At 39.5% G+C, this 14,278-nt stretch overlaps 1 protein-coding gene across 1 annotated transcript; it reads right to left on the minus strand.

Annotated features, from left to right (window-relative positions):
- Positions 1-1,627: 1,627 nt before the first annotated feature.
- aanat2 (arylalkylamine N-acetyltransferase 2) lies at positions 1,628-3,040 on the minus strand. The gene is made up of 3 exons (XM_030790278.1): positions 2,875-3,040; positions 2,105-2,259; positions 1,628-1,933 (listed from the first exon to the last, which is right to left on the minus strand). The coding sequence occupies exons 1-3, from the start codon at positions 3,038-3,040 to the stop codon at positions 1,628-1,630; spliced, it is 627 nt and encodes a 208-aa protein (XP_030646138.1).
- Positions 3,041-14,278: the final 11,238 nt, after the last annotated feature.

Consider the following 14,278-nt stretch of genomic DNA (forward strand, 5'->3'; position numbering starts at 1 on the left):
TGCCTCTTTTTTTTTTTTTTATGATCAATCAGTTCAAATTCGAAAGCCACTTTGACCATAATGAGGACTCAATTAAAAAAAAAAAAAAGAAACATCTACGTTTTCTTAAAAACGTCCTCAAACAATTTTGTCTTGTAAGTTGAACACGGTGTCCGTGGTTTCGTTCTCTGTAGAAGGTGGACACCCTAGCTCCAGTTCAACCGTTCCACACGCCGCAGTGTGTGTGACAGACGTAATAGGCGTAAGCACTGGTACATGAGAAAGAGAAGATGTCAGCTTCTTTTTGTCATTTTATATTTTTACGTTTTAACAGTACTCAAATCAGTCATAGATTTTATTATCGTTTGATCAACCTCAGAATCCAGGGACAAAAGAAGAAAAGAAAAACAAAAACATTAAAAAAAAATAATGAACGCCATTGGTGCCTTGTTGATAAATGTACCTACTACTGCCATATGTTTGTTACATGGTGAGCACTCAAATGTTATCCTTTTATTTGTTTATTACTTCTGAAGAAGTAATGATAAATCTTTAAAAAAAAAAAAGAAAAAAAAAGGGGGGTAGTGTTTTAGCTACCCGCCCACTCACTTGTTACAAAATACAACTGAAGATAATCTGCTCCATGTAGTTTGTTTGTTCTTTTTTTTGTTGTTCTTTTTGTAATCTCTTCATTCAAGATGCCATGCATCCATCTCTTTTTTACAGTTGATAAATCCTGTCGGACTGAAACACCAGGGTAGCTACCAGACCATGACTAGCAAACAGTAGGAGACTTTACCGCGGTTATAGACTTTAGCAAGGAGAATGTTTAGCATCACTAAAATGAATAAAATTATTTTATTAAAACTAAAACAATTATTTGGAATTATTTTTGAGTAAATTATATATGTGGAAGTTTATTCGGTGAGAAAATTCCAGAAGTATGAATATTCATAGGAAAGGTTTGTCAGATGCAAATATTTATTGGTTTTATAATACAGCTTTATATTTACCATGTTAAAACACATCATCAAATTTTCAATTTTAAAGCTGAGACATGTATTTCTATACCAGGAACACACAATCACCTATCATCGGATGCTCATGTATGTCAAAAAAAAAAAAAAGGCCTTAAAATTCAAAAATTCCCTACATTTCACTAACATTTCTGAAATAAAGAAGTATTAAAAAGACTCATGATGTGCTTACACTGGACAATAATCACCGTATTATATTGTAGCATATAATCTCTGACATGACAGGAAACAAATATTTAAAAATATTTCTGACCTTTTATGAAGGAAACAGTTATTGTACCCTATCATGACAAAAACAATAATACTATTGTATATTAAGTGCAACCAGAATAGCATAGCATTTTGAACAGAGATTTTGTATCTGCCCTGAATGATGCTAATGCCCTAACTCTGCATCACGGGCCTGTCTGAAAACCACAACCATCCCTTATACAACTGGGAGCAAAGAGGTGAGGTTAGTTCTTTGTCCATGTGCTGTGACTATCTCTGAACCTGGTTCTGAGAAGACCAGAGGGGAACGGTCCAGTCGCTGGGCTCTCTGTCGTGCCGTGGAGGGGTCATGAAAGATGCCCAGCATCTGAGCAATGTCCGGCTATGTATGGACTGGGATACTAACAGCCGCTGTTCCGTCGCGCGTAGGCCAAGCCTCCCAGCTGATACTCCATCTCCATGAAGCTAAGAGCCCCCACTGTGATGGCAGATGGGCCTTTCTCCTTAAAGCCTGCTTTTTGGTAAAAGGGCACCAGGAACTCTTCGCAGACCAGCAGGGCTCTGCGAAGCCGCGGCAAACAGCGCAGGTACTGCAGGTAGCGCCAGAGGAGGATTGAACCTTTCCCCTGCTGCCGACAGTGACGATGAACAGACAACACATGGATGTGGACGGTCTGGGAGTCAGGGATGTGTGTAGTCATGGCTTCCTTTGTAAGAGAGTCAAAAAAAAAAAGTTTAGCTCAGAAATATGACAAAGTCAACAATTTCTTCAACATCTTCAAGACCAGAATGAATGAACCAAGCGTTTTATCTTTAACTCTTTGGGATTTGGTAAGTAGCACTTGATATAGATCAAAGGAAATTCAATGAGCTCTCACCTGTGCAAGTGTCTCTTTGTCCCAACCAGAGCCAATGATAAAAGCCACCAGCTGGCCCTCTTCAAACCAGCCCATGGAAAGTTCCGGACACTGACCCAGGAAGTTTAGGACCTCGTCCAGGGTCAGCGGACACTCCCCGGACACAGAGATGAAGGCTGCACTCGTAGAGATTAGAGTTAAAAGTTAGCAACTAAAGATAAGGAACAGTATGACTCAGTGCAAACAAGGGATTACTAACAGGTTTGAGGAGAGTTTAAGCATGCCACTACAATTAAATTAATTTGTTGCCAATAATCCTCTTTTCTGAGTGCTGTGATAAACAAGGGGTTTATTAGGTTTATTAATAGATATGGAATGTGCTGGATATCCTTAAATATGTTGTTGTTGTTCTTATTGTTGTTGTATTAACAAAACAATCTATTTCCTTATTTCTGTAAAATACTTAAGAACATTGAAAATAACATTAAAGCCTGTAGTGCATCTGGTTCCAAGCCAAGACAAACTGTGATTTGGAAAATCTTGGTGAACATTTTACAATTTGCGAATAACGACTGCTAAGTGAAGTTGTGATTACAGTTGCCAACTGTCAAATTTAAGAAAAAACAAACCATCTTGGTCTATAAATAGGAATTTTATGTCAGTCTTGCACTCCATCACTACCCACCACCTCAGTCATCCATATAACACATATCCTGACACAAAAAAATCTATATTTTCCGTCTATATTGCTATATCGTGTCACTGCAGGATAGTTATAACAGCTGTCTTACCTTCTCTCTCTATCTCAAACACACTGATGGCATCCTGAGGCGTGAGGTTGCGGAATTCGCTGGCGGGTAGCGTGTGTCGTCGCTGGCGTAGTGGGCTGGACACACGCAGTGGGGTCTTCAGAAAGAAAGGCCTGAGAAAGGGTGAGCTACTGACCTGTTCAGCCATGACCACCTGTTCTGTCTGCCTGTCAGTTCCTCCGCTCTCTGCTTCTGTCTACTTAACCCTCTGTCTTCTCTCCAGACTTTGCCTTACTCTTTTTTTTTTCTGTGTTGTTCTCAGCAGTGGCTAGTGTCTGTCCGTCTGTCTGTCTGTCTATCTTTCACTTCATGGAATCCCAGAAAGCAAAGCAGACCCAGACAGCTCACCTCCCCACTGCCTCTCTTCCCGGACTCTTCGACTCTGTCTTTCCTTCCACCTTTCTCTACGTTTCTATCAACCTCCCTCCTCCTTTTTCATGCCCTTTTTTGGCTTTGCTCCTTATCTCCTAAAGTGGCCCTTCTAAAGAGGGATAAACGTCTGTGCACGTGAGGTTCTAAGTCTCCCAGCTCGCAGGTGAGCGGCTCTCGTTTCATCTCAGAGAATTGCTTACTCAGATTCACCGTGTCCCCCTAAGACAGAGCCCTGGCATGAACATTACTCGCTGTACCTCTTCTTCATATTGGTTTATCTCTGCATCTTCCAGCTGTTGGCAGGCCTGCATGCTTTGTACTTTCTTATCTCATTTAACAACGAGGGGCTGGTAGTCTTTTTATTTGTTTATTTATTTTGACGTATTTAGTAATACATATGGCCCAAGTTTATACATCGGCCAAAGTTAAGACACAGTTCAGCCTTTTAAGGTCAGTTCATGTAGAGACTAATATGTTATAGTATTTAACTTTTGGAGGTAGATAAAGTCATTAGAGTCCAGTCCTTAGTTACAATATGTTGAACTGAAGTTTCATCAGAATCTACCGTTGGCGTTTTCAAAAAAAATATGAGAAAAAATATCATGAGTTAAGTAACAGTGTAATGTAATAGTTCGTGCAAATGGTCTGCCTAGAGAACCTTGACTTGTTTTCAGATCAGCACAGGTCTGTTGGCATGTTCTTGTGCAAAACGTCCCTTATTCACAACGTTATTTCAAATGTCATTTTCGCCAGATTCCTCGTGTAGCGCGGATGCAACAGGATAACCTGCAGACGGGCACAACTGGCATGTGGAGATGAAGCTGAAGTGCATGTCGTCTCAGGTTAAGAGAGAGAGAGAGAGAGAGAGAGAGAGGTCGGAGAAGATTTGCATGGATTGCTCTCAGGGTGATTTTCGAAGTGCAAAGAGGGTTAGCTCAACCGTTAATTAAATGACAAGCAGTCACTTTGATACCTTGCTTTTGTTTCAGGTAAACCTGCTTACGCCGACCCAGACTGATGCAATGAGTAACACTGGTCAAGTCTCCCAAGTCAGCTTTATTTTGGCAGAGGGACCAGCATATACCCCTCACCACTAACTGAAATCTTTATTTCTCAAATATTATTCACTGCAAGACTTGATTGATCCAAAATGGCATGCCACAATCTCTCAGATGCTTTGTAAATGTAATCTGTAGTTACAATAGAATCAGCTAGAGGGCCTCATCTACACATATACACTGACTGACAATGTTAAGACAAAGGTATAATTACAACATATTACAATATAAAAGAGAGAGAGAGAGAGAGAGAGAGAGAGAGAGAGAGCAGAGATTTACAAATGAGTACTTACTTCTTTTTAACTTTTCCACACTCTGCTGTCATTATGGTGTCAAACTCTGAACGTGTTTAGGCATTACCCTTATTTTCAGAAAACAAATATATCACTCACTTCTACTCAATGAAAATTTGAGCGCATGTTAAATGGTGCATGCTTATGATGCACATATTAGATGCCCCTGGACTGTCCCTTGGCAACTCTTCATTTGGTAGTTGAATTTACTTTTCCAACTATTATTATTAGCAGTTGTAGTAGTAGTAGTAGTAGTAGTGGTGGTAGTGGTGCTATTAGTAGTAATATAATCAGATTGATTTATTTGCTTGTTTGTTTGTTTGTCAACTTATTTAGAGAAAGTTTGATAAACAAATGTTTCAAGCTGATTAATGTACCAATATTAATGTACTAATATTTTAGAGTTTCAGTTTTGATGAAACTCATCTCTGTCTCAGTTCAACTCAAGACAAATTTTGAAAGATTTGTCATGTAACAGTAATAACAAAAATATGTCACATTTGCATAAGGTAATCCCACCCTTTACTACACATACATCCATAACACCTGGTATAGATTATTTGCATCTGCTCATTACAAACAAGTCAGCATGTTAGATCCAAGGCAATTGCCTTTCCATTTTGAAATTAAAAAACGAATGAAAGACATTTCCTCTCAAGTTGCAGTTCTAAATAACATTGGATGTAGTATGTAGCACGTATGAGGCCATCTGATTCACATTCTTAAGGAAAAATTGTTAGGCCCACTTCAAAAAATGCTTTGCTCTTAATTACTCCTTGTGGGACTGTTCTATAATGTGTCATTACCTTTGTGTCTTCGGATCTTTGGCTGCGTGTCCGGGTAAGTTAATATCAGCTAACTTTGAAGGGTGAGCTGATGACTTGTTGTCATAAACAGCAAACTTAATGTTACAGGGGTTAGACTTAACCTCCTTGAGCTACAAAACTTCCTTATATTTTTAGCAACCTCCATCAGCTTCTTGTTTTGGGAATCTTATGATGTCATTTGGAATAACAAGCTTCTCAAGGTTATTTTGTTGTTAACCGTAGATTGCATCTTGTCCTGTAATTTTTATCTTAGCCCAAATAGCCTCCAGACTGCTTTATTTTTAGCATATGAGTTTTCAAGCTAATGCCACCAATGGATAATAAATGTTGACTGGTAGGATGGGGGGGGGGGGGGGGGGGGGGTATGGGGGTCGTCTCTCTTTTTCTTCCCCGCTAATGAATGCAAAGCCTTCTGTTCCAGCTGCGTCATTGCTAGAAAAAAGGTAATCACAAATAAGGGGAAATCCCTTTGACAACAGAGAAGGAATCACTTTTATTTAGAGTTGAATTGACCTTTAGCAAAAACCCTAAAGCACCTGTTCTAATTATCCCACCAGCTGCTCCTGAGCACCTGCGAGAAAAAGAGAGAGAGAGAGAGAGAGAGAGAGAGAGAGAGAGAGAGAGAGAGAGAGAAAGAGAGAGAGAAAGAGAGAGAGAGAGAGAGAGAGAGAGAGCAGTTAATTATCCTTGGTGCGCTTGCCCCATTCCAGTATCCAGTTATAGCAAGTCTAAATGAGCTGTAATGGGAATGCATGGTGGAAAACATGTTTTAATGTAGATTTCATCTAAACTAAGGCTCTGTGTGGCTTTTAGAGCAAACAAAACATCAACGACCACAATGTTTTTACCACTTTTCAAAATGATGAGAAATGTATCTTTGTTTTTCAGTTCAATTAGTACCAAGCATCTTAGAAATAAGCTTAGCTAAGGTTTGATTTTGGCTAAAGGCACTCGTAGTGTTTATACCATAACCCTGACTGAACTCTCTCACCCAGAATGCTCCTATGAAAGAAAGGCTGCTCGGTTTCAATCCAGGCTCCTATGTGCCCAGCAATCCAGGGCCAAAAGCCAGGGCCAAGATTGTTTTGCAGGTTTGTTAGGGGCCTTGAACAGATGGCTAAGCTAAGCTCAGTAGACCTTAACTGGGGATTCAAGTTCAGTTTAAAGTCTTTAAATGTCTGACGGAACAGCAGCATTGTGTTTAAAGACAGTTACAGAAAAGGACATATACAGTAGGTACTCCTGAGGGACGCTGCTATAGTGCTATAATGACCATAACAACTTAGTCATTCCTTTCTCCGTGTGTATGCTTTTCACGGCTTTGTTTTGGTATTTGGTGTTTTTGTTTTGGTATTTGGTGTTTTGGGGAGGGTGAGTTTGTGAACGTCTGAATGTTTATACCACTTTTCCTATAGACACCCATACTCACGACCTAGACCCTCAGTTCCTGTAGACACCCATACTCACGACCTAGACCCTCAGTTCCTGTAGACACCCATACTCACGACCTAGACCCTCAGTGTCTGACGGTACTTCTCAAACTGACTGCCAGTACATACAGCAACCTCTCAGCTTGTCAAAGAACCTCCCATTCATGTTAAGAAACTCAGCTGATCTGGGATCTTCTGACTGGGTGCTGAAATGAACTGGCTGGCCTGGACGCTCTGTGTGTGACTGGGCTCATATGGACTCTCTCAGACTATGGAGATCATGGTTTGTTTAATGACTGTTTGAGGATGAGACAGGTGCAACCTGCTCACCAGCTATTCCCTGAAACTAGACCTGGCACTCAGCCTAGCACGGGGAGTTAGTGAAGAGTGTTTTGGTCCTCTGTGCGGTGCTCAGATGGATTAGAAACACTGCACTGTGTCATGCAAGGTTTTGTGTCTATATGTGAACAAAAAAGTACATGTCTGTGTGTATATATTTATACATTTACATACATATATACACACACACGCACAGACACACACGCACACACACATACACACACACACACACACACACGCACACACACACACACACACACCTATTTCAAAATATATATATATATCAAATATATTTCAAATTAAAACTTGTAGCACTGTGAACTACTGTGAGTACTCACTACTTAAAATGTATTTCCTTTTCTTGTTGTTTAGATAAAATGCCTTGTATCTCTCTGAAAGGAAAATTAGTTTACCGACACAGAAAAAAAGTATTAGAATGATAGCGCTGATCTCATCTCGAGCCTTGGAGTTCATTTAGAAGTTGCCTGGACTGTAACATTTCTTTAATTTGAATGTCACACACCAGTGTGCCCGAGGCATTCTCCATTCGCTCTAATGATAACGTGCCAAACCTTTTATTCATGATAAAAGAATGTCTAATTGATTTATCACCGACTTGTTTTTGTTCTTAGGCAAAATAGAACCCAATAAATAAATAAATAAATACTCACAACTCTGCTGCGAGAAGTCCTCCATGAGTTTTTGGTTAAAGCTGTATCGTTGAGGAAAGTTTAAAGGAAGAACCACTCAGCGTACTGCTCCATACATGTGATCTATGAAACATTTATACCTCTGAGGAGATGAACCAGGTTGCAGTACCGGAGCATTACCACAGGAGGACGCCCTTCATTACTGTGATTTAACTAACCATTGCTGGACTTCTGGACATTGCTTCTTCATCTAAGTCCACAAATTGTATCTAACTGTCTGTAGTCATTATGATTCATCATCATGATTTTTAACACTTTGTTACAGTAATACAAAAAATTCAAGTTCATTGAATATTTTCATAACCTTTGGAATTGTGTAATTAAGGAGTTTCAAAAGTATATCCTTGTGAAAATGATGCATTTAGATCCATGTTAGGAGAAGACCTGCACATAACTCATGCTTTTCTTTGTGAAACCCTTCGCACTGGCTTGATGGATGCTGCAGGGAGATTAAAAGAAAGCATGTAAACTACTAAAGTTACAGACCATCGCTAAATAAGATTTAAATGTTCTTGCAAATCACTGTCCCAACATTTTTCATATAAATACTTGAGCTTCAGTTCAAGTTCAGACCTGCCCGGTCAGGTCCAGTACTCTATACATTACAATGTAAAAGTTAATCTTCCAGTGGGGAGAAGTGTATCAGTTTACTGCTCTGTTGGTTTGTCTGAAGATTAAACTCTTCAGAGGTGAGAAATGTGTGGACATATATACAATGCCAGCAGTGTCAACCAATATCCTGGGGAGAACCAGTATCCTTTGCTTTGACCTACAGTCATCTTTACAAGCCAGTGATACACTGACGTGTCACCTTACAGGTCGCTGTGCTTGTCACCTTACACTACATGCATGGTACAGTTTTAAAGGGCTCTATTTATTTACTTATTTTGTAGAAGAATTTATGGAAGTTGTAAAAGTGTGTTTTGAACAATAGAAAAGTGTCATGTAGACTAAGGCACCGGTTTACTGACACATTTAGTCACAAACAGTGAATAGACGGCTTGTATAGCGACTGTGACTTTGACCAGACAGGGAGGGACCAGGGGTGTTTTTCTATTGTCGTCATAAACTGGGCAACAGAAAACCAGACTACAATATAAATTCAAGAGGGTGCAAAGTATGAAAAGGACCACCCTCAACATCCGTGGTACAACGGTTCTTTTCTCTCTAGTATCCAGAGATAATGTTTGTGTCTGTGTTCCCTTTGCTTTCCACTTGTGAGATATCAAGTGCACGCGAGTCTTCCACCTTCACCAAACAACACTCCCAAATTACATGCATTATACAAAATGGGTAGAGAATGGGTGAATTTGATTTCGTGCCACTCAGTAACTCAGATGCTCATGCCATTATTTTTCTTTAAATGTTTTTTTTTTTTTGCAGATTACAAATGCATGCAAGTTTTGTGTCATTATGTTTTTATGTGATATTCCGAACTTGCCATTTTTGTTTTACATTTTGCTATAACTTAAACTTAGCAAGATGGTTTTTACTAAACTATATCAGTTACGATACTATCACTGGACGCAAATTAGCAGTTTCACTCAGATTACTTAGATACATTTTAGTGGGGTTTATTTTCTACTGTGTCTGATTAGAATGCCATCAAACAGAACCTATGGCCAACGTAAAGGGCCTTATGATCCCATACCTGTAGTGTGCCGAATTATGGGCAGCCAGCATACAGCATACAGGAGGCTGGACCGAGCCTATGCAACGCTGCCCCCCACGAAGGCCTTTGTTTGTGCCACGAAGGCAGTTACATGGTGCACACGTGACTCGTTAAACAGGCCCTGCAGGCCTAAGACTCCAACACCATGCATATTCATAACAGCTACTGCACATACATTACGTTCTGTCTTTTTCTCTTAGCAGTTACTTTAATTGACTGGAGCTGAACATATTTCCTTCATGCGCCTGAAACACAGACGAACTCATACATAACAAAGCACTGAAAGCATCTGTATGCTGCCCCATATATCTACAGTGATCATAAAATCACTGTGGCCAGACTCGTCACGTATGTAAAGAGTGAATGAATGCATATATGTGTGTAAGGCAATAAGGGAAGTGATGTGAAGGTGAATGAAGAGGTCGGATGAGGTCGCGTAACACCGGTGACTGTGAGAGGACAATGCAAACCACGTCTCAGAGTTCTCACAGGGCAACCTCTAATGATAGCAAAATCAGTCATGCCATACTCTCTCTCTCTCACTCTCTCTATGTCTCTCTCTCTCTCTTTCTCCCTCCCCATACCAACCCTAACTCATTAGCAATCTGACCAAATGGGACAAAGACCCATAGGGATCCACTGATCTGAAAACAGACCCATAGGGATCCACTGATCTGAAAACAGCTACTCTGAGCATCCAGCAAATGTTTTGCCAAGAAAGTAGTTTTTATGTATCTTACAAAATAATGAGTAAGAATTTTGTTTATGAGTGCAAACCTTAAATGTTACCTGAATATGAATAAAAGAATAGTTGTCAAAAGCAAGTTGGTGAATCAGTCAGCAAAGGTCTGTACAATGTACTTGAAGGCAAATCTTTCGTAAGAATGGTAAATGATACCTTACCAAACCCAGGGAAAATGATTGGCACACACTTTATCCAACTGGTTAATTTGGCCTGTGAAAACTGAAAATGTACCAAAACAACAACACAAAATGGTCATGTTGGTTAAAATCAATTTCAAACGGTAAAACTGTGAGCAGAACCTTGCTCATAGACTGCATAATTAGTTATTTGTTTGTATTTGTTTATTTGTAAGTGTCACGGTGATCTTCTTTGTCCTCATTGCTCTATAAGCCAAGAGAAAGCTCAGGAGAAGGATCCTGTTCCCAGTTCAGTCCTGCACAGTTGATGCAGCATGAATATTTTAAGTGTTGCTGATTTATGTGTGTCTGTGTGCATGCAAGTGCATGCGTGTGTGTGTGTGTGTGTGTGTGTGTGTGTGTGTTTGTGCACGACACGCTGTCCAGGTGAGAAGTTATCTGGGAGATATGCAGCATGCTCTATCCAGTGCACCCTCACTCGAATGAGCAGACAGATATGTACCACGTAAACATTCTGCCAAAGGCTGATAAAGCCCCAGTGGGTTTGCCTTCCCTTAATGAATCCCTAGAGTTTGCCCTGCAAGAGAGTTCACCGCTTGCACTATCTAACTAGCAGGTGTTCTGTTGCATTTCACTCCTACATGCATCTAATTAAGTTCATTCAGGCTTAAACAATAACACTACGACCGAAAATATCTTCAGTGGAATACTTACGTTTCAGGTCTGTCATTTAGCGAGCAGGTGAGAGACACAGCTTCCTAGCCCAGCGACAGCTGCCCAGATAAAAAGAGAGTTGGGTTTGTGATGAGTTAAAACCTCAGAGCAGGGCCCAGGAGAGAGTGTAGAGTTACACAGTCGCCTGGAGAGCCAGATGTCAGACCTCACAAAGCAGTCTTCACCTTTCTAAGTTTGACCTTCTCAAAGTGTAGGCGGGGCTGACAGGAAGTGCAGCAAACACCATGCAAAGAAGCTACAAGGCTGAGAGAGCTGTGATTAGTGTATGCTAACAGACCTAATAGATGCTTAAACTTACACTAGAAATAACAGAGAATTCAATGGAAATGGGTAGCTTTATGTGCTGATGTTTGAAAGATGTTTTAGTTAAGGTTTTGACAGTCCTTCCTCACCTGGTCTCAAGGTCATTGCTTGTACTTTATTATTGATGACCCTAAAGTGCAACCTGACCGGTTAGCTCCGTGTAATAGACCTCTCTCAGCTACCTGTCACCCTGCCTGTAAGCTGCCTGTTAACCTTCAAATGTACCTGGCTCTGAGGCCAAGCTTTAAGCAGACAGGCCTCTGAGGTGAAAGCCCACACATCCACGAACTCCCATGATTTCCCCAGCAGGATCCAAATAAAATGAAACTTTTAACATTTTCAAAAATAATATCTCTGCAACTGTTTTAGATTACAGAATTGGCACACCTGTTGAAAATCTGTTTTCTTTTCTGTTTAAACTAACATGAAAACTAAGAAACAAAACAACAACAGCAAAAAGAAACAAAAAACAAACACCCCCCCCCCACACACACACACACACACATACATACACAAAATACAAATCTTAAAAGTCCCTGTTATTTAAGGTTTCTGCTTTTTGAATGAGTTCGGTCTAACTCTTTCTAATTTTTAAAAAAAAAAGTGATTTTTATTATCAGTAGCTGAAATGATATGGAAAGCTGTGGATTTCACTCATTCTTACGCATGCTATTTTGTCCATTAATTCACAGCGGATGGTCTCACAGTTTGAACTCATCTGAGCAGCGTCACACCACTGTTGGAATATTGCTGTTATTGTTGATAACAAAATATGAAGTAAATAAAACTTATAAAAAAGTATGGGTGACCCCATTCTCTTGTCAATGATGTATTTGATCAGTCCCTGCTCTTACAGTGAAAGGACTGTGTTTGAAATGTGACTGAAATGACAGTTGTCAGTTCATGTATACACTCCGGGGTGAGACAATGGCCCTGACATGCTTGGACCTGTCAGGGCGAGCTGACAAAAAAAAAAAATCACTTCTGTAACTTTAGCCTGGTAAATATATAAAGCCATATGATATGAGTACAACTGAAACTTAAATAGGACAAAATGACATGTTCTTTCTCTTTCATTGTTTTATAGGCCCCATGAAAACAGAATTGTTCCATAAGCCACGTTAAACCTGTCTATTGAAAGACAAGTCTTCATCATGAATACACAGTGTGATTGAAAGGACTGGTTAAAGCCGGTAGCACAGCCCTGCACATAAGTATATACTTAACATAAAAAACAAAATCCCTCTCGAATAGCATTTCAGACTGTCAAATGAGGCCTTGATCAAAATGATCTCACCTTGGAACATTTCCTGTGCTATGACTGGTGCTGTATCTACTACAGTCTATCTCTAGATTTCTTGTTTTTCACTGGGTTTACATTATTATATTCTCTTTTTAATCTCAAAGTGTTTTATTAAATAAATAAATAAATACACAAAGAAACAGGGACTAGTGTGAGTGTGTGTGTGTATGTGTGTGTGTGTGTGTGTGGGGGGGGGGGGGGGGGGGGGGCTACAGGGACTGTTATTACTCAGAAAAGGTTTCAGGTGGAGTTCAGTTGTGCCTGATATAAGTAAATGATGAACACTGGATGACTGACAGACACCAGGGACTTAACTCTTCACATTAACTGGTTAACTCTCAGTGTCCTGACACTTCCATTTCATTAAAAATGGTGGTTCAACACTTTTTCCACCAAACAACACTAATCCATTACTCCTTTCTTTTTTTTCAAATTTATAAAATAGCTACCCTTTTTTTTTACTTTTTGCTGTTTGCATGTTTTGGGGAAGGCAGTTGTAACTTGTGATACTTCTAATTGGTTATGAAACCATTATTTGATTTTTTTTCTGTTATATATTTGACAATAATTAATAATAATTATACACTCTATTCATTTCTTATGGGGCTGTTGCTGTCTGTGGTAGTAGAAATTAAGTGGACATAATGCATGTCAAATTCAGTTTTTATCATTTGTCTTTATTTGTAAAATGAGACAATTACCTTTAAAGCCCTCATCACATTGATTTAAAGATAGTACTCTCTTATGGTTAACATAAATATTTTCAGTTAGGTATAGGCCTTAAAAAATGCATGTCAGAATTGTTCTCCACTAAGAAAGTAACATTGACCATAACTGTCAACAGAGTACAAGTATCTTAGTTGATTGCACGACCTCTACCTCATCAGATCAAAGGAACATAGATTACTATATCCCTCAGTTTACTGCATAACATTCTTGTCCTTGAGGGAGAACAGCAGTAAACAGGAAACAGAAGTTATTCTTTTTATTATCAGTCTTCAGAGAAATACACTCAGCAGTGAAATAGAACCATGTAAGCACAACATCCCTTAGGTCGATTATTATTTAGATGACAAAAAACACCGTTTATCAATTCAGTGGCTCTTACAGTGGTAATGAGTGCTATATAACCATTGCGAAAACAAATATTTCTGATACATAACAATTAGTCTTCTCATAAACAAGTGAAAATATATAACAAAGTAAATAAGAAATGATCGCTGTGCAATCCTCAATCTACCTGTTATAAACTCTCATACGAACAACACTACCATTTTCAGCCTTCAAGTTCAAATTAATAATGCATGTGTGAAGAGCTCATCCAGGCATAAAGCGAACGATCACTTTTTAATGCGTGAATCCATGATGCTAATGTCGCAGAGGAACTGTCAAGAGGTTCTGCTGTTCCCTTATGAAGGGCCAGTTTAATGCTGGATTTCATCTCTCTCGATCAGGAACAATT

The sequence above is a fragment of the Chanos chanos genome, chromosome 13 (assembly GCF_902362185.1).
Source record: "Chanos chanos chromosome 13, fChaCha1.1, whole genome shotgun sequence".
Classification (NCBI taxonomy): Eukaryota; Metazoa; Chordata; class Actinopteri; order Gonorynchiformes; family Chanidae; genus Chanos; species Chanos chanos.